Source organism: Schistocerca serialis, chromosome 3 (assembly GCF_023864345.2).
Source record: "Schistocerca serialis cubense isolate TAMUIC-IGC-003099 chromosome 3, iqSchSeri2.2, whole genome shotgun sequence".
NCBI classification, from domain to species: domain Eukaryota; kingdom Metazoa; phylum Arthropoda; class Insecta; order Orthoptera; family Acrididae; genus Schistocerca; species Schistocerca serialis.
The window spans coordinates 217,350,488-217,378,324 of record NC_064640.1 but is presented as its reverse complement, the minus strand read 5'-3'; the positions used below and the strand labels follow the sequence as shown (position 1 = coordinate 217,378,324).

Below are 27,837 nucleotides of genomic sequence, written 5' to 3'. Positions count from 1 at the left end.
TGATAGAATTTAGTACTATTTCCTCCTGTGCTTCACAAAACTGTCACATTTTATGCACAATAATAGGTTGTTGTGGTTAGTTCGCAGTTTCTCATGTACCCTTTGCACTAACACCGTGTAAGTCAAATGTCACATGACTGAGCAATGTTGATACTGTATCGAGCACTTAGGCATACCGCGATATCTCAAGCCGACTCGAATGAAAGTATTGTTTGCTAAGCCCTATCCTTCTGAATTCTTAAAAATAAATCTGGATGTGACTACATTATTCAAAGCTTCACCTGTAAATGAAAGACAATCCCTATATATTCTATTAAACAACATAAAAATGTTTACCTCAACAGTTCTACATCTACATCTACATCCATACTCCGCAAGCCACCTGACGGTGTGTGGCGGAAGGTACCTTGAGTACCTCTATCGGTTCTCCCTTCTATTCCAGTCTCGTCTTGTTCGTGGAAAGAAGGATTGTCGGTATGCTTCTTTGTGGGCTCTAATCTCTCTGATTTTATCCTCATGGTCTCTTCGCGAGATATACGTAGGAGGGAACAATATACTGCTTGACTCTTCGGTGAAGGTATGTTCTCGAAACTTCAACAAAAGCCCGTACCGAGTTACTGAGCGTCTCTCCTGCAGAGTCTTCCACTGGAGTTTATCTATCATTTCCGTAACGCATTTGTGATTACTAAATGATCCTGTTACGAAGTGCGCTGCTCTCCATTGGATCTTCTCTATCTCTTCTATCAACCCTATCTGGTACGGATCCCACACTGCTGAGCAGTATTCAAGCAGTGGGCGAACAAGCGTACTGTAACCTACTTCCTTTGTTTTCGGATTGCATTTCCTTAGGATTCTTCCAATGAATCTCAGTCTGGCATCTGCTTTACCGATGATCAACTTTATATGATCATTCCATTTTAAATCACTCGTAATGCGTACTCCCAGATAATTTATGGAATTAACTGCTTCTAGTTGCTGACCTGCTATTTTGTAGCTAAATGATAAGGGATCTATCTTTCTATGTATTCGCAGCACATTACAGTTGTCTACATTGAGATTCAATTGCCATTCCCTGCACCATGCGTCAATTCGCTGCAGATCCTCCTGCATTTCAGCACAAGGTCATTTATGTATATTGTGAATAGCAACGGTCCTACAAGACTCCCCTGCGGCACACCTGAAATCACTCTTACTTCGGAAGACTTCTCTCCATTGAGAATGACATGCTGCGCTCTGTTATCTAGGAGCTCTTCAATCTAATCACACAATTGGTCTGATAGTCCATATGCTCTTACTTTGTTCATTAAACGACTGTGGGGAACTGTATCGAACGCCTTGCGGAAGTCAAGAAACACGGCATTTACCTGTGAACCCGTGTCTATGGCCCTCTGAGTCTCGTGGACGAATAGCTCGAGCTGGGTTTCACACGACTGTCTTTTTCGAAACCCATGCTGATTCCTACAGGGTAGATTTCTTGTCTCCAGAAAAGTCATTGTACTCTAACATAATACATATTCAAAAATTCTACAACTGATCGACGTTAGAGATACAGGTCTATAGTTCTGCACATCTGTTTGATGTCCCTTCTTGAAAACGGGGATGACCTGTGCCCTTTTCCAATCCTTTGGAACGCTACGCTCTTCTAGAGACCTATGGTACACTGCTGCAAGAAGGGGGGCAAGTTCCTCCGCGTACTCAGTGTAAAATCGAACTGATATCCCATCAGGTCCAGCGGCCTTTCCTCTTTTGAGCGATTTTAATTGTTTCTCTATCCCTCTGTCATCTATTTCGATATCTACCTTTTTGTCATCTGTACAACAATCTAGAGAAGGAACTACAGTGCAGTCTTCCTCTGTGAAACAGCTTTGGAAAAAGACATTTAGTATTTCGGCCTTTAGTCCGTCATCCTCTGCTTCAGTACCATTTTGGTCACAGAGTGTCTGGACATTTTGTTTTGATCCACCTACCACTTTGACATAAGACCAAAATTTCTTAGGATTTTCTGCCAAGTCAGTACATAGAACTTTACTTTCGAATTCATTGAACGCCTCTCGCATAGCCCCCCTCACACTACATTTCGCTTTGCGTAATTTTTGTTTGTCTGCAAAGCTTTGGCTATGTTTATGTTTGCTGTGAAGTTCCCTTTGCCTGCACAGCAGTTTTCTAACTAGGTTGTTGTACCACCGTGGCTCTTTTCCATCTCTTACGATCTTGCTTGGCACATACTCATCTAACGCATATTGCACGATGGTTTTGAACTTTGTCCACTGATCCTCAACACTATCTGTACTTGAGACAAAACTTTTGTGTTGAGCCATCAGGTACTCTGTAATCTGCTTTTTGTCACTTTTGCTAAACAGAAAAATCTTCCTACCTTTTTCTAATATTTCTATTTACAGCTGAAATCGTCGATGCAGTAACTGCCTTATGATTGCTGATTCCCTGTACTGCGTTAACTGTTTCAAATAGTTCGGGTCTGTTTGTCACAAGAAGGTCTAATATGTTATCGCCACGAGTTGGTTCTCTGTCTAACTGCTCAAGGTAGTTTTCAGATAAAGCACTTAAAAAAATTTCACTGGATTCTTTGTCCCTGCCACCCGTTATGAACGTTTGAGTCTCCCAGTCTATATCTGGCAAATTAAGATCTCCAACCAGAACTATAACATGGTGGGAAAATCTACTCGAAATATTTTCCAAATTATCCTTCAGGTGCTCAGCCACAACAGCTGCTGAGCCAGGGGGCCTATAGAGACATCCAATTACCATGTCTGAGCCTGCTTTAACCGTGACCTTCACCCAAATTATTTCATATTTCGGATCTCCGTCAATTTCCTTCGATACTATTGCACTACGCATCGCTACAAACACGTCTCCCCCTTCACTGTCCAGCCTGTCTCTGCCGTATACATTCCAATTTGAGCTTAGGATTTCATTACTGTTTACGTCTGGTTTCAGCCAACTTTCTGGCCCTAGTACTATATGGGCCTTGTGACTGTTTATTAATGAGAGCAGTTCTGGGACCTTTCTATAGACGCTCCTGCAGTTTACTATTAGCACTTTAATATTGTTATTCCCTGTTGCATTTTGCCCACTTCTACCTTGCCGCGTCTCAAGAGGCGTCTTGTCGGGCCTAGGGAGGGAATTCTCTAACCTAAAAAACCCACATGTGCACTCCACACGTACTCCGCTACCATTGTAGCCGCTTCCGGCGTGTAGTGTTTAATCTGTGAATATAAGATGACCCTGTATTTTTTGAATGATGAATTCAGGAAAAAAAAACCTTGTCTTACAATTGGGTAAATACAGTAATACATCTATGTCAATGAAACTTTGTACAGAAATTTATTAAATCTTTCATTTAAATGTTCTCAAATTATTGCAATAAAATAAAATGTGTGACCCACATTTAGACATTAAAAAATAATAATTTCAATTTTTTACTATGATAATGAAGCTACTGTCATATAAGTAATGCACTTTGAAGAAGATATGATAACTTATGCAGGTTGCAAATTTGGCTTGATCTGAGCAAACCGTTTTTGAGAAATGTGTATCAACATTAGTTTGGTCAACCATAGGAAATACTCTCATGACAGGATTCCCTTAATTGTGTGAGACCCATACCACATAGGACTGACAAATAATATTGAATAGATACAAAGAAAGGGCACCATGAATGGTCACAGGTTTGTTCGACCCATGAGAGAGTGTTACAAAGATGCTGAAAGAACTGAACTGGTAGATGCTCGAAGATAAGCAAAAACTATCCTGTGTGAACCTATTTAGAAAGTTCCAGAACCAACTTTAAGTGATGAATCTAGGAATATTTTACAATCCCCCATGGATTGTTCCCACAGGAATTGAGGAAATAGGATTAGACTTATTACAGCACACAAAGAGGCATTTAAGTAATCATTCTTCCTGGATTTTATACATGAATGGAATGGGAGAAGTCCTAATAACTTGTACAATGAGACGTACTCTCTGACATGCACTTCACAATGGTCTGCAGAGTACAGATGTACAAATCACAACTGTCTGCTAACACATACATACTTAAAGAACATGTACCTACCAAATTCCACTACATCATTCAAACAAAAATGTTTTTAATGAGAAGTGTGATGACAAAAAATACAATAATAATAATAATAATCTAAGAGAAGGTTCTAACATAGGAGTGGACAGACTTGCATCGAAATACGCCCTGTTTTTTTTTTTTTTTTTTTTTTCTTCCATTGGTAGTTAACATCAGTTGTAAACCACATTCTAAATTTCAGCTGCCAATATGAACAGGAAGCAACTGCAAAACAATTATTAAATGTGACATTTTTTGCATAGTTTTCACACTTGCAGCTGCCTGATGTACTGCCCTGAATTCTCATGCTGTGCAATGCAGTGTTCTCTTGTCAGTGCTTCTACTGGCTTGTGAGGCTACAGCCGAACTGCCAATTGAAAGTGATCTTAATATACTTAATATCCATAAAGAAATATGAGTCATGTTTTCTCCACAAAGTTCCTTCTAAACTGGTTTGGAGAATGCACAAATACATAGATGGTTGCTAGCATGTCCACATTAATTTTATTCTGTGTAACTATTGTAAAAATTTGAAATATTGATGCAATGTCCCAAATTTATATTTTCTGTGCACAATGAGCATACAATTAAGGATAAAATTTGACGGTCCTGAGAATCACAGTCAGTCACTTTTAGACAAAGCTGGGCCACGATCAGGAATAAAGTCAGCCTAATACTGGTGTAATTTGAGGAGTGCCACACATGCTTAATCACATTTTGAAACCAAGGAGAGGCAAACTGATACTGTATTAGCAACTGCAATTTGATAATATTGTCGCACTTGTAGGCTGGAAACTGCAGGATATGTCTCAAATAATTTTCTCTGAAAACGTCTGTGTAGAATATTATCTTTTCAGACATAGTCCAAAACTACCATTAGATTCTTGAAGACAAACATATTGTACCGATAACAATGAACCATCCACACTGATTACAGTCATTACTCTCTCTCTCTCTCTCTCTCTCTCTCTCTCTCTCTCTCTCTCTGTGTGTGTGTGTGTGTGTGTGTGTGTGTGTGTGTGTGTGTGTGTGTCCTTTCAGCTTTGATGAAAGTCATGTTGTACAAGATGGTATAGTTGGAACTAAACGACTTTTTCTGACTTCAAGGAAAAAAGTACAAAAGGAAGTGCATTTAATGTTGCCATTATATCCAATTGACTCTTATCTCATTTTGTAACTTAATTTTTCTATCCATACAATTCATGTTCTGAACAGTCACGGCAAAATTCCTTTCGAGCAATACTCTTACATATTCATTTATTACCGCTTTCACTCACTCAGTACATCACTGCTTTCTCTTTGCATGATAAGGTAATTTTAGTTCTTGGTGTTTCTTTAAAAAATTACAGATAATTAAATGTGCACTACCACTTCACTTGATCGGTGAAAGACGAAGTACAAAAAATGCTCAGGGAAATACAGAAATAAAAGTAAATTGGGAATGAAATAAATACAAATTGCAGGGAAGGTAAAGTGAAATGGCTGCATGAAAACGTGGAAAAAAATCAAAAATGAAGTGACTGTTGGGAGGACTGAGTCAGCATATAGAAAAGTCAAAACCACCTTTACTGTAACTAAAAGCAACGGCAGTAACATTAAGAGTGCCATGGGAATACCAGTGTTAAATTCAGAGGAGAGAATGAATAGGTGGAAAGAATACATTGAAGATGGGGGAGGACTTGTCTGATGAAATGACAGAAGAAGAAACAGAAGTCAATATAGAAGAGAGAGGAGGTCTAGTACTAGAATCAGAATTTAGAAGAGCTCCTGAAGACAAAATTAGGTAATGCAAAAGGGATAGATAACATTCAATCAGAATTTCTAAAATCACTGCAGGAAGTGGCAACAAAACAACTATTCACACTGGTGTGTAGAACGTATGAGTCCAGTATACCATCTGACTATCAGAAAAACATCATCTACACAATTCCCAAGATTGCAACAGCCGACAAGTGCGAGAATTATCGCACAGTCAGCTCGACACCTCATGTAGCCAAGTTGCTGACAAGAGTAATATACAGAAGAATGGAAAACAGAATTAAGAAATGTTCATAGGATTTGTCAACCTGGAAAAAGCATTTGACAATGTAAAATGGTGCAAGATGTTTGAAATTCTGAGAAATATAAAAGGGGTAAGCTATAGGGAAAGACGGGTGATATTAAATATGTACAAGAACCAAGAGTGGAAGGCCCAGCACAAAGTGCTTGGGTTAAAATGGGTCTAAGACAGGGATGTAGTCTTTCGCCCCTACTGTTCAATCTATACATCAAAGAAGCAATGACTGAAATAAAAGAAAGGTTCAAGAGTGGAATTAAAATTCAAGGTGAAAAGATATCAATGACAAGATTTGCTGAAGACATTTCTATCCTCAGAGAAACTGAAGAAGAATTACAGGATCTGCTGAACGGAATGAACAGTCAATCACTACAAAATATGGATTGAGGCCAAACTGAAGAAAGACAAAGGTAATGAGAAGTAGCAGAAATGAGAACAATGAGAAACTTAAACACATCAGGATGTGGCCACACTTCCTCGATCATGAGCTTCGGTAGTTAGGTTTTTGAATATCTCTGTATTATTAGAGACAGTTCCTGCATTTTTGTCAGGGTCTAGAGTAGATTTCCATAGTGCACGTCGATAGTCATTTGTTTGTTGGTTTTGAAAACTACTGACTGCTTGTTGGTGTTAGTCACGCAGTCAGGCAGTAGTAGCCGACCGAGACAGACACAGCAACAGCGAAGTAACCGCTTTTGTGACATTTACGAGCTCCTAACCAGGAGCGAAGGGTCCTCCCGGATACCATGAAGAGTACAGTGCAGCCAACTGCAGATGGTTGCTCACGTCGGTACCAATGATGTGTGTCACTTTGGATCAGAAGAGATTCTCTCTGGTTTCGAGCGGCTAACAGAAGTGGTAAGGGCTGCCAGTCTTGCTTGCAAGATGAAAGCAGAGCTGACCATTTGCAAGATAGTCAACAGGACCGATTGCGGAATCAGAGGCTCAGACGGTTCTGCGACTGTGTAGGCTGCAGATTCCTCGACTTGCGCCAAGGGGTGGTTGGGTTTCGGGTTCCGCTGAATAGGTCAGGTGTCCACTATATGCAGGAGGTGGCTACATGGGTAGCGGGGGCTGTTTGGTATGGACTGGGTGGTTTTTTAAGTTAGAGGGTCTCGGGAAAACACAAGGGTGCAGGCTTAACACAGGAAGAACGTAGATACAGGAACCATTGGTATAACAGTTGTAAATTGGCGTAGCTGTGTTGGTTAAGTACCAGAGCTCAAAGCGCTAATAGAAAGCACTGATGCTCAAATCATTACAGGCACTGAAAACTGGCTAAAGCCAGATATAAGCTCAGCCAAAATTTTTGCAAAGAACCTAATAGTGTTCCAAAAGTATAGGCTAAACACGGTTGGCGGTGACATGTTTGTTACCATTAGAAGTAGGTTAACTTGTCGCGAAATGGAAGTAGATACTTCCTGTGAGTTAGTACGGGCAGAGGTCATTTTTGCAATCAGAATAAAATAATAATAGGATCGTTTTACTGACCTCCCAATTCAGATGATACAGTTGCTGAAAGATTCAATGAAATCTTGAGTTTGATTTCAAACACATACTCGACTCATACGATAATAGTTGGCAGTGACTTTAATTTACCCTCAATATGTTGGCGAAAATACATGTTTAATTCCAGATGTACGCATAAAATATCATCCAAAACTGTGCTAAACGCATTCTCTGACAATTATTTCGAGCAGTTAGTTCATGAGCCCATGCGAATAGTAAACAGTTGTGAACACACACTTGACCTCTTAGCAACAAATAATCCTGAATTAATAATGAGCATCAAAACCGATACAGGAATTAGTGAACACAGGGTTGTTGTAGCGAGATTGAATATTGTAATGGCCAAATCCTCCAAAAATAAGCGAAAAATATACCTATTCAAAAAATTAGATATAAATTAACTTGACGCCTTCCTGAGAGACAAAATCCACTCATTCCAAATTAATAATAAAAGTGTAGACCAGATGTGGCTTGAATTCAAAGAAATTGTATCGGCAGCAATTGAGAGATTTATACCAAATAAATTAACAAACAATGGAGCTGTGCTTCGTTGGTACACAAAACGAGTTAGAACACTGTTGCAGAAACAATGAAACAAACATGCCAAATTCAAACAGACGCAAAATCCCCACAACTGGCGATCTATTACAGAAGCTCCAAATTTAGTGCGGACTTCAATGTGAGATGCTTATAACAGTTTCCACAATGGAGATACTATCGAAGACAGTGCTGCCAAAGCAGAGTTACTGAACACAGCCTTCTGAAATGTCTTCACAAAAGAAGAAGAAGTAAATATTCAAGAATTCAAATCGAGAAGAGCTGCCAACATGAGTACTGTAGAAGTAAATATCCTCAGAGTAGCGAAGCAACTTAAATCACTTAATAAAAGCAAGTCTTCTGCTCCAGGCTGTATACCAATTACGTTCCTTTTGGAGTATGCTGACGCATTAGCCCCATACTTAACAATCATATACAACTGTTCACTCGAGGAAAGATCCATAGCCAAAGACTAGAAAGTTGCACAGGTCACACCAATATTCAAGAAAGGTAGTAGGAGTAATCCACTAAATTACAGGCCCATGTCGTTAACGTCGATATGCAACAGGATTTTGGGATATATATTGTGTTCAAACATTATCAATTACCTCGAAGAAAACTGTCTATTGACTCACATTCAAACATAGGTTTAGAAAACATTGTTCCTGTGAAACACAACTAGCTCTTTATTCACATGAAGTGTTGAGTGCTATTGACAAGGGATTTCAGATTGATTCCATATTTCTGGATTTCCGGAAGGCTTTTGACACTGTACCATACAAGCGGTTTGCAGTGAAATTGCGTGCTTATGGAATATCGTCACAGTTATGTGACTGGATTTGTGATTTCGTGTCAGAGAGGTCACAGTTCGTGGTAATTGACGGAAAGTCATCAAGTAAAACAGAAGTGATTTCTGGTATTCCCCAAGGTAGTATTATAGGCCCCTTGCTGCTCCTTATCTATATAAATGATTTGGGAGACAATCTGAGCAGCCATTTAGGTTATTTGCAAACGATGCTGTCGTTTATCGACTAATAAAGTCATCAGAAGATCAAAACAAATTGCAGAACGATTTAGAAAAGATATCTGAATGTTGCGAAAATTGGCAGCTGACCCTAAATAATGAAAAGTGTGAGGTCATGCACATGAGTGCTAAAAGGAATCCGTTAAACTTCGGTTACACGATAAATCAGTAAAATATAAAGGCCGTAAATTCAACTGAATACCTAGGAATTACAATTACAAACAACTTAAATTGGAAGGAACACATAGAAAATGTTGTGGGGAAGGCTAACCAAAGACTGCATTTTATTGGCAGGACACTTACAAAATGTAACAGATCTACTAAGGAGACTGCCTACACTACGCATACACTACTCTACTGCCTACACTACTCTTTTAGAATACTGCTGCACAGTGTGGGATTCTTACTAGATAGGACTGATGGAGCACATCGGAAAAGTTCAAAGAAGGGCAGCATGTTTTGCACTATCGCAAAATATGGGAGCAAGTGTCACAGAAATGATACAGGATTTCGGCTGGACATCATTAAAAGAAAGGAGTTTCTCTTTGCGACGGAATCTTCTCACGAAATTCCAATCACCAACTTTCTCCTCCGAATGCAAAAATATTTTGTTGACACCGAGCTACATAGGGAGAAATGATCACCAGGATAAAATAAGGGAAATCATTGCTCGTATGGGAAGATATAGGTGCTCGTTCTTTCCGCACGCTATGCGAGATTGGAATAATAGAGAATTGTGAAGGTGGTTCGATGAACCCTCTGCCAGGCATTTAAATGTGATTTGCAGAGTATCCATGTAGATGTAGATGAGCACAACACTTGCTGTAACAACAGCTAATGAAATCAAGGGGTGTCAAACCCTTAGTTCCCAGTGAAAGCAAGGAAAAGATCAGTTTTTGTGAATTCCAGTTCATGTTGGCAGCTGAAATTTAGCATGTGGATTTTAACTAAGGTTAATCAGGAATGGAAAAAGAGACAGGGCAAGTTTTAACATGACAAGTCTGAGCATTTCCTTGTAACATTTTCAACAACTCTGATAAGCTGATCTTTAAGAATATTAATTAATTTAGTAAATCATACACTCTGGCAACAAATAAGTGCACAAAGCAATAAAAAAAAAGAAAAATTCAAAAACTTTACTACTTAATCTTTCTATAATAACAGGAATTAATACTAAATACAAAAAAAAAAGAGGTGCCCCCACAATTTCCTTAGATACGTAACAGTTTAATTTTATATTCAAATGTTTTAAAATAAGCAACTGTGAAGATGAATTGAATTTAGAAATGAAGAGTTAATACTCACCGTGCAGAACCAGTGAAGTTTATGGCAGCTAAATTTGGATGAGAAGTTATCGCATCACCAAATGTTGGTCCAACAGCTGGTACAAAGTTAACTACACCTGGAGGTAAGCCTGCTTCTTGCATGATTTTGAATATTAAATAATTGGAAAGTGCTGCTGTATCAGATGGTTTCCATAACACAACACAACCCTATCAAGAAAAGTATCAAAATCAGTATCAAAGAAATAGTCCCATAAAAACAATATCTTCATTTAGATGCAATGAGAGGAATAAAAAAATTGTGCAAGGGACTCTAAATTTGTACACAGAAATATGATTACATCTTCAACTGCACCATTCAAATAAAAATCTGGTGAAATAATTTAGTGTTTAGATTAGATTAGATTAGATTTACTTTCATTCCAATTGATCCGTAGTGAGGAGGTCCTCCAGGATGTGGAACATGTCAGAAAAACAACAATACATGACAAATATTTAAACTAAAACAAATAAGCTAATGTACCATTCCACAGGTCCCAAGTGGAATGATCGTCATTTTTTAATGAACACTAAGAGTCATTTTACAAATACTATTGCACTGAATTTAAAATAAAAAAGTTTTATATTTATTTATAAGGTAAGAAACATGTAATACAACTACTGTAATACTTATTTACAATGAACACATTACTGCACTGAAATGGTGCAGAAGTTAGATTATACTTACACACACACACACACACACACACACACACACACACAAATTTTCAGTGAACACATTACTGCACTGAAATTGTGCAGAAGTTATGTTGTACTTATATACAAATCAGTTGGTTTTCCTCAGAAATTCATCAATGGAGTAGAAGGAGTTGGCCACCAATAAATCCTTTAGGCTTCTCTTAAACTGAATTTCATTGGTTGTTAAGCTTTTTATGGCTGCTGGCAAGTTATTGAAAATGTGTGTTCCTGAATAATGCACACCTTTTTGTACAAGACTAAGTGACTTTAAATCCTTGTGAAGATTATTCTTATTTCTAGTATTGATTCCATGAATTGAGCTGTTGGTTTGAAAAAGTGATATATTTTTAATGACAAATTTCATTAAGGAATAAATATATTGGGAAGCTGTAGTTAGTATCCCTAGTTCCCTAAACAGGCTTCTGCAGGATGTTCTTGAGTTCACACCACATATAATTCTTACTGCACGTTTTTGTGCCCGGAAAACTTTAACTTGGCTTGATGAATTACCCCAGAAAATAATCCCATATGACATTATGGAATGAAAGTAAGCATAGTATGCCAGCTTTTTCATTTTTATATCCCCTATGTCTGACAAAATTCGCATTGCAAACAGAGATTTGTTAAGACGCTTCAGCAGTTCTGTGGTGTGCTCCTCCCAGTTGAATTTATTATCAAGCTGTAATCCCAAGAATTTAACACCGTCCACTTCTTCTATCTTCTTGTCATCATATGTTAGACATATACTCTTGGGACACCCCTTACAAGTTCTGAACTGCATGTAGTGTGTTTTTTCAAAGTTTAGTGACAAAGAATTGGCTAGGAACCAGTGATTAATGTCTACAAATATTTTATTGGCTGATCTTTCTAAGACTACACTTGATTTGCTATTTATTGCAATGTTTGTATCATCAGCAAACAAAACAAACTTGGCATCTGGTAATGTTACTGATGAAAGGTCATTGATATACACAAGAAAAAGTAAGGGCCCCAAAATGGAACCTTGTGGGACCCCACATGTAATTAGTTCCCAGTTGGATGATGCCTGATAGCTTGATACATGTCTCTTTCCTAATAACACCCTTTGTTTCCTGCCAGAGATATAAGATTTGAACCATTTTGCAGCATTTCCTGTTACACTATAATATTCTAGTTTACTTAAAAGGATATTGTGATTTACACAGTCAAATGCCTTTGACAGATCACAAAATATACCAGTTGCCTGCAATTTTTTGTCTAATGAATTAAGTACATTTTCACTGTAAGTGTAGATAGCCTTCTCAATATCAGAACCTTTTAGAAATCCAAACTGTGACTTTGACAGTATGTTATTTGAGATAAGATGGTTATAAAGACGACTGTACATTACTTTTTCGAAAATTTTTGAGAATGCTGGCAACAGTGAAATTGGACGGAAATTTGATGCTATTTCTTTATCTCCCTTCTTAAACAGTGGCTTAACTTCAGCATATTTCAGCCATTCGGGAAATATTCCACTGATAAACGACTGGTTACACAGATAGCTTAATATGTTACTTAGCTCAGAATCACATTCTTTAATTAACTTTGTTGATATTTCATCATACCCACTAGATGTTTTTGATTTTAAAGATTTTATGATGGACATTATTTCTGTTGGGGTAGTGAGGGTCAAATTCATATTATGGAAGTTACTTGAAATGTCTGGTCTAAGGTAATCCATAGCAGCATCTACCGAACCTGACAACCCCATCTTTTCAGTAACAGTTATAAAATGTTTGTTAAAAAGTTCTGCAACACTATACACATCTGTCACCAATGCATCATTTACTCTTAATGCTATTTGTTCCTCTTCATGTCTGGTTCTACCGGTCTCCTCCTTCACTATATCCCATATTGTCTTTATTTTGTTATCTGATATGACTATCTTTTCCTTGTAATATATTTGCTTTGACATCCGTATTACAGTCTTTAATATTTTGCAGTATTTCTTATAATGTGCTATAGCATCAACATTGGAAATGTTTCGGATTGACAGATACAGTTTTCTTTTTGTTTTACAAGATACCCCTATTCCTCGAGTAATCCATGGCTTCTTTGTAGACTTTGCTCTAACCTTGGTAAGTTTTGGGGGAAAGCAGTGTTCAAATAAGGTAAGCACTTTATTAGCAAAAATGTTATATTTTTCATCCATGCCATGAGCACTGTAAACATCAGTCCAGTGAATGTCTCTGAGGAGTGTCCTAAAATAATCAATTTTTGGCTTACTGATTACCCTCTTGAGCTCAGATTTAACAGATTTTATATCCTGTTCAGTATTAACATTTAACAGAAGGAACTGCATGTCATGGTCTGAGAGGCCATTGACTATTGGTTTTGTAATATAATTTTGTTCATTTGACTTTTCTATAAAGATATTATCAATGGCTGTTTGTGAGCAAGTGGTTATCCTAGTGGGGAACTTTACTGTGGGAATTAAGTTGAATGATAGTGTTACTAACTCAAATAGGTTCTTATTGGGAGAGTCTTTAAGGAAATCTACATTGAAATCACCAGCAACCACTATTTCTTTGTTTTTGGTTGTTAAATGGGCCAGTACAGCTTCAAGGTGGTTTACAAACAGATTAAAGTTACCTGCAGGTGCTCGATATACACCTAATATTATGAAAGATTTTTTGTGAAAATCTAATTCTGTTGCACATGCTTCCATATGCTGTTCTAGGCAAAATTTATGAATGTCTATGTTCTTAAATTTATGACAGTTCCTGATGAATGTGGCAACTCCTCCTTTCTCCATTTCTGATCTACAATAGTGAGATGCTAACCTAAACCCTGTAACACTTAAAAGTTCTATACCAGTGGTCACATGATGTTCAGAGAGGCAGATTATGTCAGCTGGGTTTGAAGACTCTAATTCATCTATGCAGATAGTTAATTCATTAATTTCATTTCTCAGTCCTCGAATATTTTGATGCAATAAAGATAGCTGACATTTCACATTGACTGACTTAAAATTGGATGGAGTTAAAATATCTGCTGACAGTTGAAAATTCTTAACCAATGGCTGTTTATGTTGATGTGGTATTTTAGTACAGACAAAGCATTTCCAAGTCATCACTACAATCTCCAAGTGCAACAGCATCCAAGGAATTACTGTCTCAGTCACAGGCAATGCTATTTTTAATGACAATAGTTTGTGCATTATCAATAAGTGACAGAAGAAAGGAGACATACTGTCATACATACCAATAAATATGTACTTTTAGACATTAGTTAGGATGGAGACTATACCCAACACATTTTTGTTTTATTCTCACAACTCAAAACAACCCACTGCATTTTTTGTTCAGCAGATAATTGGGTATATGGAGATGGAGAGAGAGAGAGAGAGAGAGAGAGAGAGAGAGAGAGAGAGAGAGGTATCCACCACCAGTCCACCAGAGCTGCTGAAAAAGCTCATTCATATTTAGCAAATTTTATTCCCATGGGAAACAGGATACAAATATGCTCTAATAGAATGTTGCACACTTAAACTCTAATAAAACTAGATATGGCAAATGTTCTTAATGTTGGACACTATTTGGTTTTAGCTTCAAAACATACGGTCACTTTCTTGACACATCCCTCATACATGATTTAAGTCCTTCACCTCCCCCCCCCCCCTCCCCCTTCCTCAACAAATAAAATTATTCCCATTTTACCCCCTCTCCCCCCCCCACCCACACACACTTTCACCATAAAAGTTACCTGTGATTGTTCAGTTAAAAACTGTTTGCAGGCTGCTAGCACTATCCAGTTTGATTGACCAAGTTTATACCTGAACACTGCTGAATAACAATCTGTTAGAAGCTACCCACTGACTGAAATATATTTCCCCAGAAAGTGCAAGAAAACTACTACCATGGAGTTTTCATAGCATTTTTGAAGAGGACATGAAGTTGGTCTCTCATGAGCTTTCCTGCAACCTTCTAGCACAAACTTTATTTTCAGATAATAATGCAATGTTTCTCTGCTCTTTTCTTCCACAGCACTTTCGGTGTAGGTGAATAACTCCAGTTTTCTCCTAAAACTATGTGCACAGAATGGCTTTAACATGCCTTTAGCTTCAAGCGATGGTGTAATATAAAGGTGGAAATTCTTTCTCATGTCTTGTTACACACGTTTTATAGAGTCAAATGTATTTCCTTTTGCTACCGCAACTGTTTCGTTAATTTTATACATAAAATATTTTACTTAGTGATTATTTCAACAAGAGTACTACTTATTGGCAATTCAACTCTTCTACTGTTTCACAGTGACATACAGAAATACTTATCATGGAAAATACATTATGTTCAACTCTGGGAGTTTATTCTTTGGTACACTTTTAATAGTGATTAATTCTTCTAACAGTACCACAACATGTATCAACATGAATAAAGACATATCACAGCCCTCTTATGTATGATACACCAGGTTCAAGATCAGCCTATAACACAATGAATGTGAATTGAAGCAGCTTTCTAAGGAATAAGAGTCCATTCAGTAGTTATAAAACCTATCAAATCGAGGTTTACAAGGGCTCTGAAAACCACTGCTTCGTAAAGGAAGTTAGGTGAAGTTCCTTGTGCCCACTTGTTTCACATTTTAAGAACCTCCATGGCACTGATACAGTCACTCAGAGTATAGTAGTTTCCATGGTGAAGTAAATTTTAAAAGCATCAGAAAATATTTTAACAAAAACTGAGATCCAAAATCAACACTATCCTTTTGTAGCATACTATTGGCATACATGCAATCCACATAATATCCCCTTGTAAATTCTCTTGAATACCTCTTGTTTTCAGCTGATGCACCACTCTTTAGAACATAGGCAAGCTGTGCCTGTTTATAATTGGTGTCAATTTGATGCTGCTTACATTGAAATGTGCCACCTAACGGAAAATTAGCAACTTACCAAATCAATCTAATGTATATTGCAGTGAAGTCTGTACCATATGCATTAAGCATCCACAATGTATGTAGATTATCTGAAGAGCAGTATGAAAGTATCAAAACTAGTTATGGTTTAAATAAGCTCTTCACACACATGACTAGATCTGCCTTTTAGCAAAAAGAAAATTGTTAATTTGCACAAACATGTTTCAACATAATTGTGGTGTCATCAGTGGCTGTTTATTTTCTCTGTAAATGTATATTTTTCACAGGATAAATGATACTTACATATTTACAAAATTATAATCTACTCATACAACTACCGAATACTATTTAAGCCAAATCAATTTTGGTTTAAAAAAAAAAAAAAAAAAAAAAAAAAAAAAAAAAAAAAAAAAAAAAAAAAAAAAATTGGGCAAGGGGCTGGCTGTCACCAACCTGAAGGTTGGTTTGAACAACACAGTGCTTTACTAGGCATGTTCCTGATGAAGGTGTATGCCATTGCCTTCCTCTGACCTTTGAACTGATTGACTCAGTCAGTTATACGGGGACCTACAGTTTAACATGGATTACAAACCACAGTGAAACTTGACATTTTCCATATTAACGAACACTGTCAGAAGTGAAAGAAGTAATATATGACAGGTAAAAACCTTAGAACTGAACGATGATTTACCCAAGATCTGTAGATCTATAGACTAGCACCTGACTAATGAGTCACATTACACTTACAGCACAAAATACAACGATAATTTCTGCTCTCCACACACCGATTGCAATTACTTTCTCAGAACACACAGTATAGAACAGTATGTGAACCAAAACATATGATAAATTAAGCAAAAAAGCTGTATCTCATAGAAAGAATAAGGCTGCAGGACATTCTGTGGAAAAAATGCTGCTACTCAGCAGAATAACACACACAGGATGGACTGACAAATTGTGCAAGATGAACCTTCATATAAGATTTATCAAGTGGCTCTCTCTATACAGTATTAATGTACTGTATTAATATTAAGTTACTGTTATCAGCGTAAGGTATATTGGAGATACAAATTTTTTGTATCTCCAATACCTGAATAAAATTATCCAAATATGTATTTTATGAGACTAATAAAGTATGATGCAACAATAGCAATGTGTAAACACAAATATATTTATTGTATTTGCCTTGAAAGAAAAAGACAACCCTATTAATCACATTTTCTGCAAACATGGGAAAAAGAGATAAAAAATTTAGATTTGTTCTACATGTGACTGGTTGCTAATACAATAATATGCAACAATATTATCTATCATAATCACAGAATATCTATCAATAAAAATGTGTGCAGCATTAATGAAATTGGGGGGGGGGGGGGGGGGGGGGAGATCTGAAATTAGTGCTGTACCACTAATAATAACTTTAATGAGATGAAAAATGTACTTGCCATTAATGCAGGAGCATATGCCAAATTTCCTCCAATTGCTGTGAAATTAAATGGGCTTATGGCTGCTACAAAACCTTCCAGTCCTCTGAATCTGACACTATTTAGTGTCACCTTTGGGTCAACACTTATTGGCTGATATTTCAACATCTCTTTCAGATAATAGGTGTTAAAGCTGCAAAACAATAGCACCTATGATGATCCTGAAATACCAGCTTGAGAATAATAAGTTACACGATTATTTGATGTAATGAGTGCAAGAAAACATACAATTTAATCACTGTGTAAAATTGCAAATCAAATTCTGCTAAAGCACTACACAGAGACATTCTTACATCATAACAAATCTAATACGAAGGTGCTGTCGCGTGTGCACCTCCATCCTAATAATAATGACACACTTCACAGTTAGTGACATAGGAGTTTGTTAATTCAGATCAACAGCAAAATGTTGTTGGCATTATCATCTAAACTATATTCATTAAAGCAAAAGGGAGCAATTGACAGTAATCTGAACTGCAAAACCTTCTCCACATGACTCAGTAAGGAAGTATTACCCACGAGAATTAAGTCCACAAATGCAGTTGTATTTCTTGTTTCCGTCAATGTTTAGAATAAGTCTTCACTACTTTTTAAATTGTGGAGTGTACAATGTAAGGCAGAAAAAAATTAAAAAATTCAACATAAATTCCAATTTAAGTGCATCGGACAACATTTGTGCATTGCATTTTTAAAAGTAAAAGGTTCTGTGCCATACAGACTTTCATATTATTTTGGGAACCCCCAGACTCAAAGTTCACCAGAACCTTGACAGACCATGTGCTGTATTTTCCGCTCATAACTGTACTGTATTAACTTGTTGAAATAATACACAGGCTACAAAGACAGATGAGTTATGTTTGCAAAACTTGAACCTTTTATAATGATTAATGTTTCTTTCACTGTAAAATGTTTACTTGGAACAGACATGCACAATGTAAATTTGTGCAAAAAGCTGTGTCAGGAATTAAAAATTAATCAATTACCTTGTCATTTTCATGCTTAAAGCCAATGGATCTTACAAGTAATTGGCTCGCCTGAGCCTAAATGTGAAAATCTTCTAATGTTTGGTGCTCTGCAGTATGCAAGTATTTGTTAAAAGAAAACTCGCTGTACACAATGAGTCGCATGTGGCTTTCTAATATTTTGTTATTTCACATGGGTAGGAAGGTAGCCAGAAAGCTATGATCATTCAGTATGTGTGTAAATTAAGTAACCAAGTGATGTGGTTAATAACGACACAGATAAACAGCAGTAAAATAAATGTCCCAAAAGTGTAATTTGTGCTCAAAACTTATTTATGGTCAAGTAGCAACCAATGGGAATGTTTAAATAGACATACATGTTTTGACAAATTGTATGAGTTACAACTACCCTCGATCTCCATCACGTTCTGTTGAACCATCAGTTAAATACAGGTCTTCACATCACAACCAGCAACAAAAGTTGCACAACTACTTGAACACCCACTCCCTGCTACACAAGGTTTGGCTAAATGAAGGAAAACATGGAACTCAAAAACACCAACTGCTGCTGCTGCTGCTGCTAAGGAGTTTGAAGCTGAGTTAAACAATATCAAATAGGATATAGTTGTTTTATCAGAAATGCAAAAGAATTAGAAACAATTGCCATATTTTATGCCAGAGGAACAGAGCAAGAAGGAAATTTGAGTAAAGTTTTTATTGTAAACAAGAAAATTAGAAATGATATTGCAAATATCAAAGTAATCTCAGTCTGAAGATTGTTATTTAAAAAATAACATAACATGCAGCAACGTGCTCACATTTGGATGAGGAGATAAAAACCACTGTGGAGTTACATAAACGTATAAATGACAGCAAAGGCCATTTCAAGATAGTTAAGGGATATTTTGAATGTAAAAGTATGGCGAATACTAAACATCAATTATTTGGTTGGAAATTTTGGTTATTGTATCAGGAATGAAAGAGGTCATTAGGACATTAACTCCTCCAATTTTCCAAAAGTGCAAGATGTTTCTCTTAAGACATTCTTTGACAAGAAAATTAATATAAAATGGTCTTGGCAAGGATAAAATTAAACTGACACTATTTTATGGTACAATGCATAAATTGTACAGTGTGTGATGGTTGTAGAACATTTCAAAATTTCAAGCGATTATACAACTATTAAGATGCAGTATGTAGAAAAGCCTCTGTGGAGATTGTAAAGAAGGATAAACAAACTACAAGATTTAAAACTTACTTAGATAACACAGTTGGCAAGAACATTGTCTGAAAAAGACAGAAAGTTTGGGTATTTAATTCCTGGAGTGCATATGGTTGTAATCTGTTATGAAATTTCACTATGATTAATATACCTGGTGCTAACACATTATGATATGCCACAGAACACAACAGTTCCTTGGATTTGTAATGTGGGTACTCATATAACTGCCTTAATCACCCTTCTCACAGTCAATAGAAAATGCAGGTAGAACAAGTACAGAGTAGGTCGTTCGCCCCTTCAACACTTACTTCTAGCATTACAGTGGTTTCAGTGGCACACTACTCTTCTAATTTTTACTTATGTCATTTCCAGCATTGTTAGGAAGTGAAGTCACTAGCACAGTTTACAAGGTATATTATAGTTCCAGAGAAATCATTTGGTAATGCCTGAGTGAAATAGGTAAGGGAGGGGGGGGGGGGGGGGGAGAACAACAACAGAAGACAAATAGCTAGCTTTGCAAGATGAAACAGTAAAGGCAGGAAAGAATAAAGTAGGTAAAATACAAGCCCTAGTAGAAATCCTTGGATAGCACAGGATATACTAAATTTATTGTTGGAACAAGAAAACATAAAAATGCATCAAATGAAGCAAGTAAAAGGAAATACAGAGATCTAAAAAATGAGACAGACAGAAAATGGCTACACAAGAATGGCTAGAGGACAAATGCGAGGTTGTAGAATCACAAATGACTAGGGGGACATGTATATACCACCTATAGAAAAATCAGACACATTTGAAGAAAAGAGAAGCAGCTATATGAATATCAACAGCTCAGATGGCCTACATTTATAGCATTGGTATACCATTGGTGTATTTAGACTAATGTTGACTGGACTACATTCTTTGCAATTCTGAAGGTACTAGGGATAAAATACAGGGAGCGGAAGGTTATTTATTATTTGCACGGAAACCAGACTGTGGGTATGAGTCCACAGACATGAAAGGGAAGCAATAGTTCAGAAGGGCATGAAACTGGTTTACAGCTCATCTCAGATGTTACTCAATCTCTGCATTGAGCAAGCTGCAAAGGAAACTAAAGAAATATTTGGAAAAGGATTTAAAGTTCAGGTAGAAGAAATAAAAATTTTGGGGGTTTGTCGGTGGCACTGTAATTCTGTCAGAGAAGGCAAAGTACTTGGAATAGCAGCTGAACAGAATGGGTAATGTCTTGAGAAGAAGATATAAAATGAACATCAACAAAAATAAAACAAGAGTAATGGAATGTAATTTAATTAAATCATGTGATACTGAAAGAATAAGATTATGAAACAAGGCACTGAAAGTACTAAGTGAATTCAGCTATTTGGACGGCAAAATAATAGTTGATGGCTGAAGTACAAGGGATATAAAATGCAGACTGGCAATAACAAGAAAAGCATTTCTGAAAAAAGAAGTAATTTGTTAAAATCTAACATAAATTAAAGTTAAGAAATCTTTCATGAAGGTAGCTGTGTGGAGTGTAGCCTCCCATGGAAGTGAAATTAGGATGATAAGAAGTTCACACGAGAGAACAGAAGTTTTTGAAATGTGATGCTAGGGAGGAATGCTGAAAATTAGATGGGTAGATCAAACAACAAATGACAAAGTACTGAATAAATTGGGGAAAAAGATATTTATAGCACAACATATCCTTAGGTGTTGAGGAATAGTTAATTTGCTAATGAAGGGAGTGAGTGTATTAGATCAAGCTATTCTGCTTTGTATTTAATACTAAAGGAGAACAAAATTACAATAACTTCTTGTAACTCAAAATAGCGAGAACCTAAGCATTTAAAAGATAAATATTCTAATAGTTTTCAAAACTTGGTTTAAATTTAACAAGAAAATCTCCAAAAATATGGTACTGACAAATTGGCTTCACACAAACTACTATCCACACATCGATTCTTGCTCAGCAACTTTATGCTTCTGCATAAGATGCTAACAGTATTTTGGGCCAAATTTCTAAACATTCATGTAACCCAAACATGTTTCAAAATGCAGATTGCATTCAAGATCTTACACCAGTCATTTCAGAGACTGCTATTACCTTGGTACCTCTATAAGGAGAAAGTGACTGCAGTACTTCAAGAATGAATGATTTGTTGCAATCATTAATTAGTTTAGATTCAATACATACACCAGAAAATGGAAAATCAAATGAAACATTTAAGCTTCAACCCCTTAAGTAAGATTTTTCTATTATGTTATGAAGGCTATTCAGAAGGTAGGGAATATTTCCATCTGATGCCGCTAGGTGCGCGCCGATCGCATATATGTACATGCTCAGCAGCTCAGTCAGCATCCATCAGGCTACCACAAATTTTGTGCAAGATGGGTGCCCAAAATGCTTACATAGCACCATAAAGAACAGAGAATGGGGGCAACGTTGACATTTCTGGAGTCCTACCACAAACATGGTGATTCATTACTGGATTGAATCGTAACCAGTGATGAGACTTGGGTGAAACACGTCAATTGCAAGACAAAATTACAGTCTATGGAGTGAGGGCCCACAAGGTCCTCCCAAAAACCAAGAAAATGTTTGCAAACCTTGTCAGCAAGGAAGTTGATGGCGACAGTGTTTTGGGATAGGTAAGGTGTGCTGCTTATTGGTTTTTTCAAACGTGGAGCAACCATAAATTCTGCCCAGTACTGTCAAACTTTGCACAGCCTTAGAACAGCAGTTCAAAACAAATGCCAAGGAAAGCTGACATCCAAAATTTTGTTTCTGCACGACAATGCCCGACCTCACACGGCAAACCACACTGAATAACTCCTTAATTCATTCAAACGGGAAATTTTCCCTCATCCGCTCTACAGCCCCGATCTTGTACCAAGCGACTTCCACTTGTTTCCCAAGATGAAGAACTGGCTCGCAACGCAGTGCTTTGATGATGACGCGGAACTCCAGGCGGGCGTGACTCACTGCCCGAAGTCTCAGGCACCAGAATTTTATGATGAAGGTCTTTCAAAGCTTGTCCACCACTATGAAAAGTGCCTCAATGTGTTTGGTGACTATGTGGAAAAGTAATATGTCAGTCGCTCTTTCAGATGTATATAATAAAATATATTTCTTCTACTTAGTTTTTTTTTAATGACAGAACATTCCGTACTTTCTGAATAGCCCTCATATCTTACAGTCACATGAAAACTTTACAGATCAGCCACAAGCCATCAGAAATTCTGCAGCATCAGAATCTTATCAATCTCTATGTAGGGCCACCACAACTTGGAACAAAAATTTGCAACTTGCGACAAGAATGAGGCATGCTCTCTCAAGTTGCATATTTTCAAATATTTAAAGTAGTTAGTCTGCCAAAACATAACTGATTACCCTACAGAAGTACACCATATGACTTTCATAGCACAGTACTTACTTAAAGAAGTCTGCTAGTTCACAAGCTGAGTCAATTTCAGCTTGAACCACTGTTTTGGATTGACCCAACATAGTAACTGCATTAATATCAAATCTATACTTTGTTGCAATCATTTCTGCTGCTCTCTGAAAGATTTTTATTTTCTCTTGCCAAGGAACCTGTGCCCATTTCTTTTGTGCTTGCAAAGCAGTGTCTATCGCATTATCTAACAATTTCTGGAATGAGAATAATTTTTTTAACAAAAAATAAAAGAAAATGGTCATTTATGACATAACCTCATAATTAACTTGCAAAAGAAAATATAACTAACCTTATCTGCCTGGTACACTTTAGCCAGCTTCTGATGTCTGTTGTGTGGCTGCAAAAGACAGGTATTAATGACAGACATTAATTATTGGCCATAAGGTACTACATATTATTATCAAAAGTTAAAAAATTGCACATGCGTCCCTGTAGGACTATAAATGAATGCAACTACAATACAATATCAAGCTTATTCCATATCCCGCACATTCCTCAAACTATTAGGCAGATACATTTCCAGTCAAGTATGTGTCCAGTCGATCTTATCTCCATATTTATTCATCAAGAAGCTTCCATCACCATATTTGTCCATCAAAAATCTTGGTATAATACAAAAGTGGCAGATAGATACTTCTACTTTAACTTACAACAAAAGCATATGCTTTCATGGTGACCTGACATTTATACACATGGTATCTGAACTGGACATGTGTGCACAGACACCACTGCAAACAGGCCCATGCTGAGGGCACAGAAACAATGGGGACACAAAAACTGGCAAAAAAAAAAAAGTCAATTTAAGATCAGTTCACGATAGATATGTGAGGTCTCCTATCCCTGCAGAATCTATCTTCTGCCTTTGAGAAAAAGCCTTTTGCTTAGCCCATGACCGAACGTGCTTGCTGTTGTGACAGTATCATTTCACCCAATTAGCATCATAAAGAAAAAACTACTATTGAACAGGTGTCAAATAGGTTATGATATGTCAACAGTCTACTCTGTTCACACAGCTCCCTTCAACACAGCTCAATCATGTTCAACAATGGAGTTTTTGTTGCTACTTTGCTGTGGTATTCGAGTATCTCAGATGCCACCGAGCAAGTGCTGAACCAAATATACTATTTGACTGAAGGCTTCTGATTTTTGACGATATCTGCCAACTGAGGGCTGGAGTGTCACTGCTTCAAAGTATCTGATAGAATGGTAAGTGAATTGGCATGCAGATCTCACATAACTCATAATTTCACCTCACTTTACATTCCTGTTGGGAATGCCTTAAATGAGAACTCTGTGTCTTATTTTGAAAAATATACCTCAGATTTGGTGTCACATAGAGCAGAAATATCACTACAGATGAGCTATTGAATGAAACAGCAGCTTTAAAGTTCCAGTAGAAAGAGTTGATGAGCGCTGATACAGCTTCTTATTTGCATGTTTTGAAGGTTTTTTTTCCGGAGAGTAGGTTATGAGATACTTATCTAAACAATGAAATAGCTTTGGTGTTATTTATGATAATTCAATTGACTGGAGCATTCTGTCAACACTATTTCAGCAAATTAAAGATGATAAAAAGCTACTTAAGATTGAGTGTATGTGAAGCAAGACTGTGAAATTCAGTTTTGTCAACAGAATACGACACAGCTGCTACATTTGGCTTCAATGACATATTCAAGGGGTTTTCTTTGCTCAAATTAAGAAAATAAAAAGTAAAATTATAACAAAAACACAATTCTTGGAACGGTATGTGTTCTCCACACTTAATTACAGCCCTTTATCTTTTATTTCCAATTAATAATTTATGCACTAATAATTTATGAGGGGCAAGTAAACTATGTTCTTTATTATACATCATACTAAAATATAGTAGATGCCATGAACATTAAGACATATATTTAGTTTGACTTCCAATTTCTTTATACAGTTTATACAATGTTTTATTAATTTCCTACAATGATACATCTAATTTGTAGGGTGCAATATTTTTCCATTTATATAAATCATTTACGCAATATTTTTCAGTAACACTTCTTTTTTATTAAACCTATTTTTGGAATTATTAGAATTTCTTAAGTATGTCTAGTTTATTCTGGAGGAGCGGGGGAAGGGTACGGGGAAGGGGAAGTGGCAGCTTTGGCAGTTCTGCCAGAGGGTTGAGCAGCACCTCACTATGGCTCTCATGGACACTAATCCAGCCATAATTAATTGTTTCTGTTATTGACAGACAGGAAACAGCATCAGAACATTGTATCTGTGTGTTCTTGTGTGCTACGAACAATCACTTATGTTCAGCTATCAGGTTCCAGTTCTTATTTGTAAGCTTATCCGTTACATAATTGACTTGTTACTTCTATTGATTTGATTGCTAAAATGTTACTTACTTATTCCTTGGTTTGTCTATATCCTTTATTTTATTGTTTATGATAAAAGAAAGTTCAAGTGTAAAAGACGTATTAACTCCATTGGAAGAAGAAATTCAATAAAGTGAGTTCACAACAAGAAGCCTCAAATACCATTGCAGTAATTGTAGTTGTGGTAAATAATGACAAGACGTGTCAGAAAGGTAAATGTACCCGCACTCCTAAATTCATCATCATCATCATCATCATCATCATCATCCAACACAATCAAGATCTTTCTATGTATGAAAAATGTGATGTTACAGTAGAAAGTGGTGAGAATTTATATGCTGCAGTCTAGCAAGAGCAACGTATGATCCATATCTGTAACCCAAATTACTGTTGAAGCTATACAAATTGCATTTATCATAGTAATGTTGGCACATGATCATCACACAGTGACAGTATTCACACAGAAATAATTGAGCAAGTGCTGTAATTAATCCCCACTCATTTAGATGATTTGTACCCGAGCAATACATAAGTAGCAATGAAACCATTTACAGTGTGTACATATTAGGCCAACTCATTAACGTCTCCACTGTTTGCCACCAGCTTTGTTGCAGAATTTCTGTAAGAGGGTTGTGTTAACTGAATACCCTATATTCAGTAATGATTATGGCAATGTCGTAAGGATCTTATAAGCTCAACCAATGTTTCCTGATAATTTGTGAAGAGTCCTGTTCACTGATTTAGTTTTTCAGTATTCCACCAATGAATTGAGTTCTATCAAATGTCCATATCTGTTCTCAAACCACTGATACAAAACTGATATTTTCCACAAAACAGAATATTTAAAATTTTCTGGTACTGCAGATTACCAGTAACCTTCATGTAAGAAAGCTTCATAATAAATGTATCAGGACTCATGTTTTTATCAAAGCAAATCACTTACAATAATGGTCCAGTGAGACACACGTAAGGTCACCTCCTTTCAGTGATCATGCTATAATGAACACATGTTTCATAATCTTCATTAATAAACTTATTTCTTGTTACTAATCAATTTGCAATTAAGAGTTGACATATACTGTGTAAGTAGTTAAGTCCAAGAAATATAACCAGTGGTCCTGACATTCAGATCAAAATTTTCAAACGAATTCCATAAAACACGTATGTAGGGAAATACAATCAAGAAATTCTGTTAATCCTTGTGAAAATACGTTAAACTTTTTGTGCCTTTTTAGTCTCTGCTTCTCTTGCTTCTCAAGGTATTAATCAGAACACTGCTTACTGTAATGTTAATTGAGTTACCAATTCAAAACCAAACATAAATATAAAATTCCTGTAAGGCAATTTATTTCAAAAAGTATTTCTCTTTCATTTTATTGCCATCAATTCATATGAGCATAATTCAGGAGCAACTAAGCTGTAATCAATGAGAATAAAAATTTCATCATCGTGAAGCCCTGATGCACTTCCTTTCCGTTGGCTATCATATTACCATTTCAATCAACCCAATTTGTTACATTTTTTAATTATCTACATAATGGTCTTTTTAGTAAACCCATTGGATGTGCAAATGGTCAAGGCCAAATATCACAGACCAGCCATAAGAGGTTCTGTAACAGGATAAATATAGGACTGCCCAGTGGCAGTCTTAGCTCAGTTTTCTGTTATCTGACCTGCCTCTGCAAATGGGATTGTGCAGTGCTATGGCTGTTTATTTTGTGTTTAGTGTTATGATCCAAAAACTTGTGGTTTCTGCCAATTATTGTCCATATGGGACTTTTATTACAAAATAAGTATTATCTGACTAAATCACACTTTGACTTTATTAAGTTATCTGGAACTATCTCATATTAATTTCCATTGTGGTTCAAATGAATATTTCACCAAGAATTATTACTGTTTGGTTCATGGACTAACAAGTAATTTTACATTGTTTTTACAGAAATTACCTGTGTTAATAAACATTGTTGGCTCTCAGTGAGGGCTTTGTTTGTAATTTGTAAACTGGCGGAAAATACAAATTGGAATATATGTTAACGATGACACAGCACCATCCAAGGTGCTTCAGTTCATGCTGTATAAGCAGTTCCTTTGTCAAAGTCTACAGCAATCCTATTTATTTATTTATTGCTCCTGTAAATCTAAGCCTGTATGGTGTACAAAAGATAATGAATCATTCCTTAAGTACCACACACGTTATTTTTTTGTCCATATATCAATTTAGCAAAGGTTAATATTACACAATATCTTATTAGCCTATACACTTTACAAAAAC

General features: G+C 36.5%; 1 protein-coding gene across 1 annotated transcript in view; it reads right to left on the bottom strand.

Moving 5' to 3' along the window:
• Positions 1 to 27,837, bottom strand: part of LOC126469947 (delta-1-pyrroline-5-carboxylate dehydrogenase, mitochondrial) — a 114,705-nt gene that overhangs the window by 60,014 nt on the left and 26,854 nt on the right. Inside the window, exons 4-7 of the mRNA XM_050097354.1 lie at positions 23,501 to 23,548; positions 23,191 to 23,405; positions 17,549 to 17,720; positions 10,510 to 10,697 (exon numbers count right to left, since the gene is read on the bottom strand). Of these exons, the coding sequence (XP_049953311.1) occupies positions 10,510 to 10,697; positions 17,549 to 17,720; positions 23,191 to 23,405; positions 23,501 to 23,548 (623 nt within the window). The remainder of the gene's footprint in view (positions 1 to 10,509; positions 10,698 to 17,548; positions 17,721 to 23,190; positions 23,406 to 23,500; positions 23,549 to 27,837) is intronic.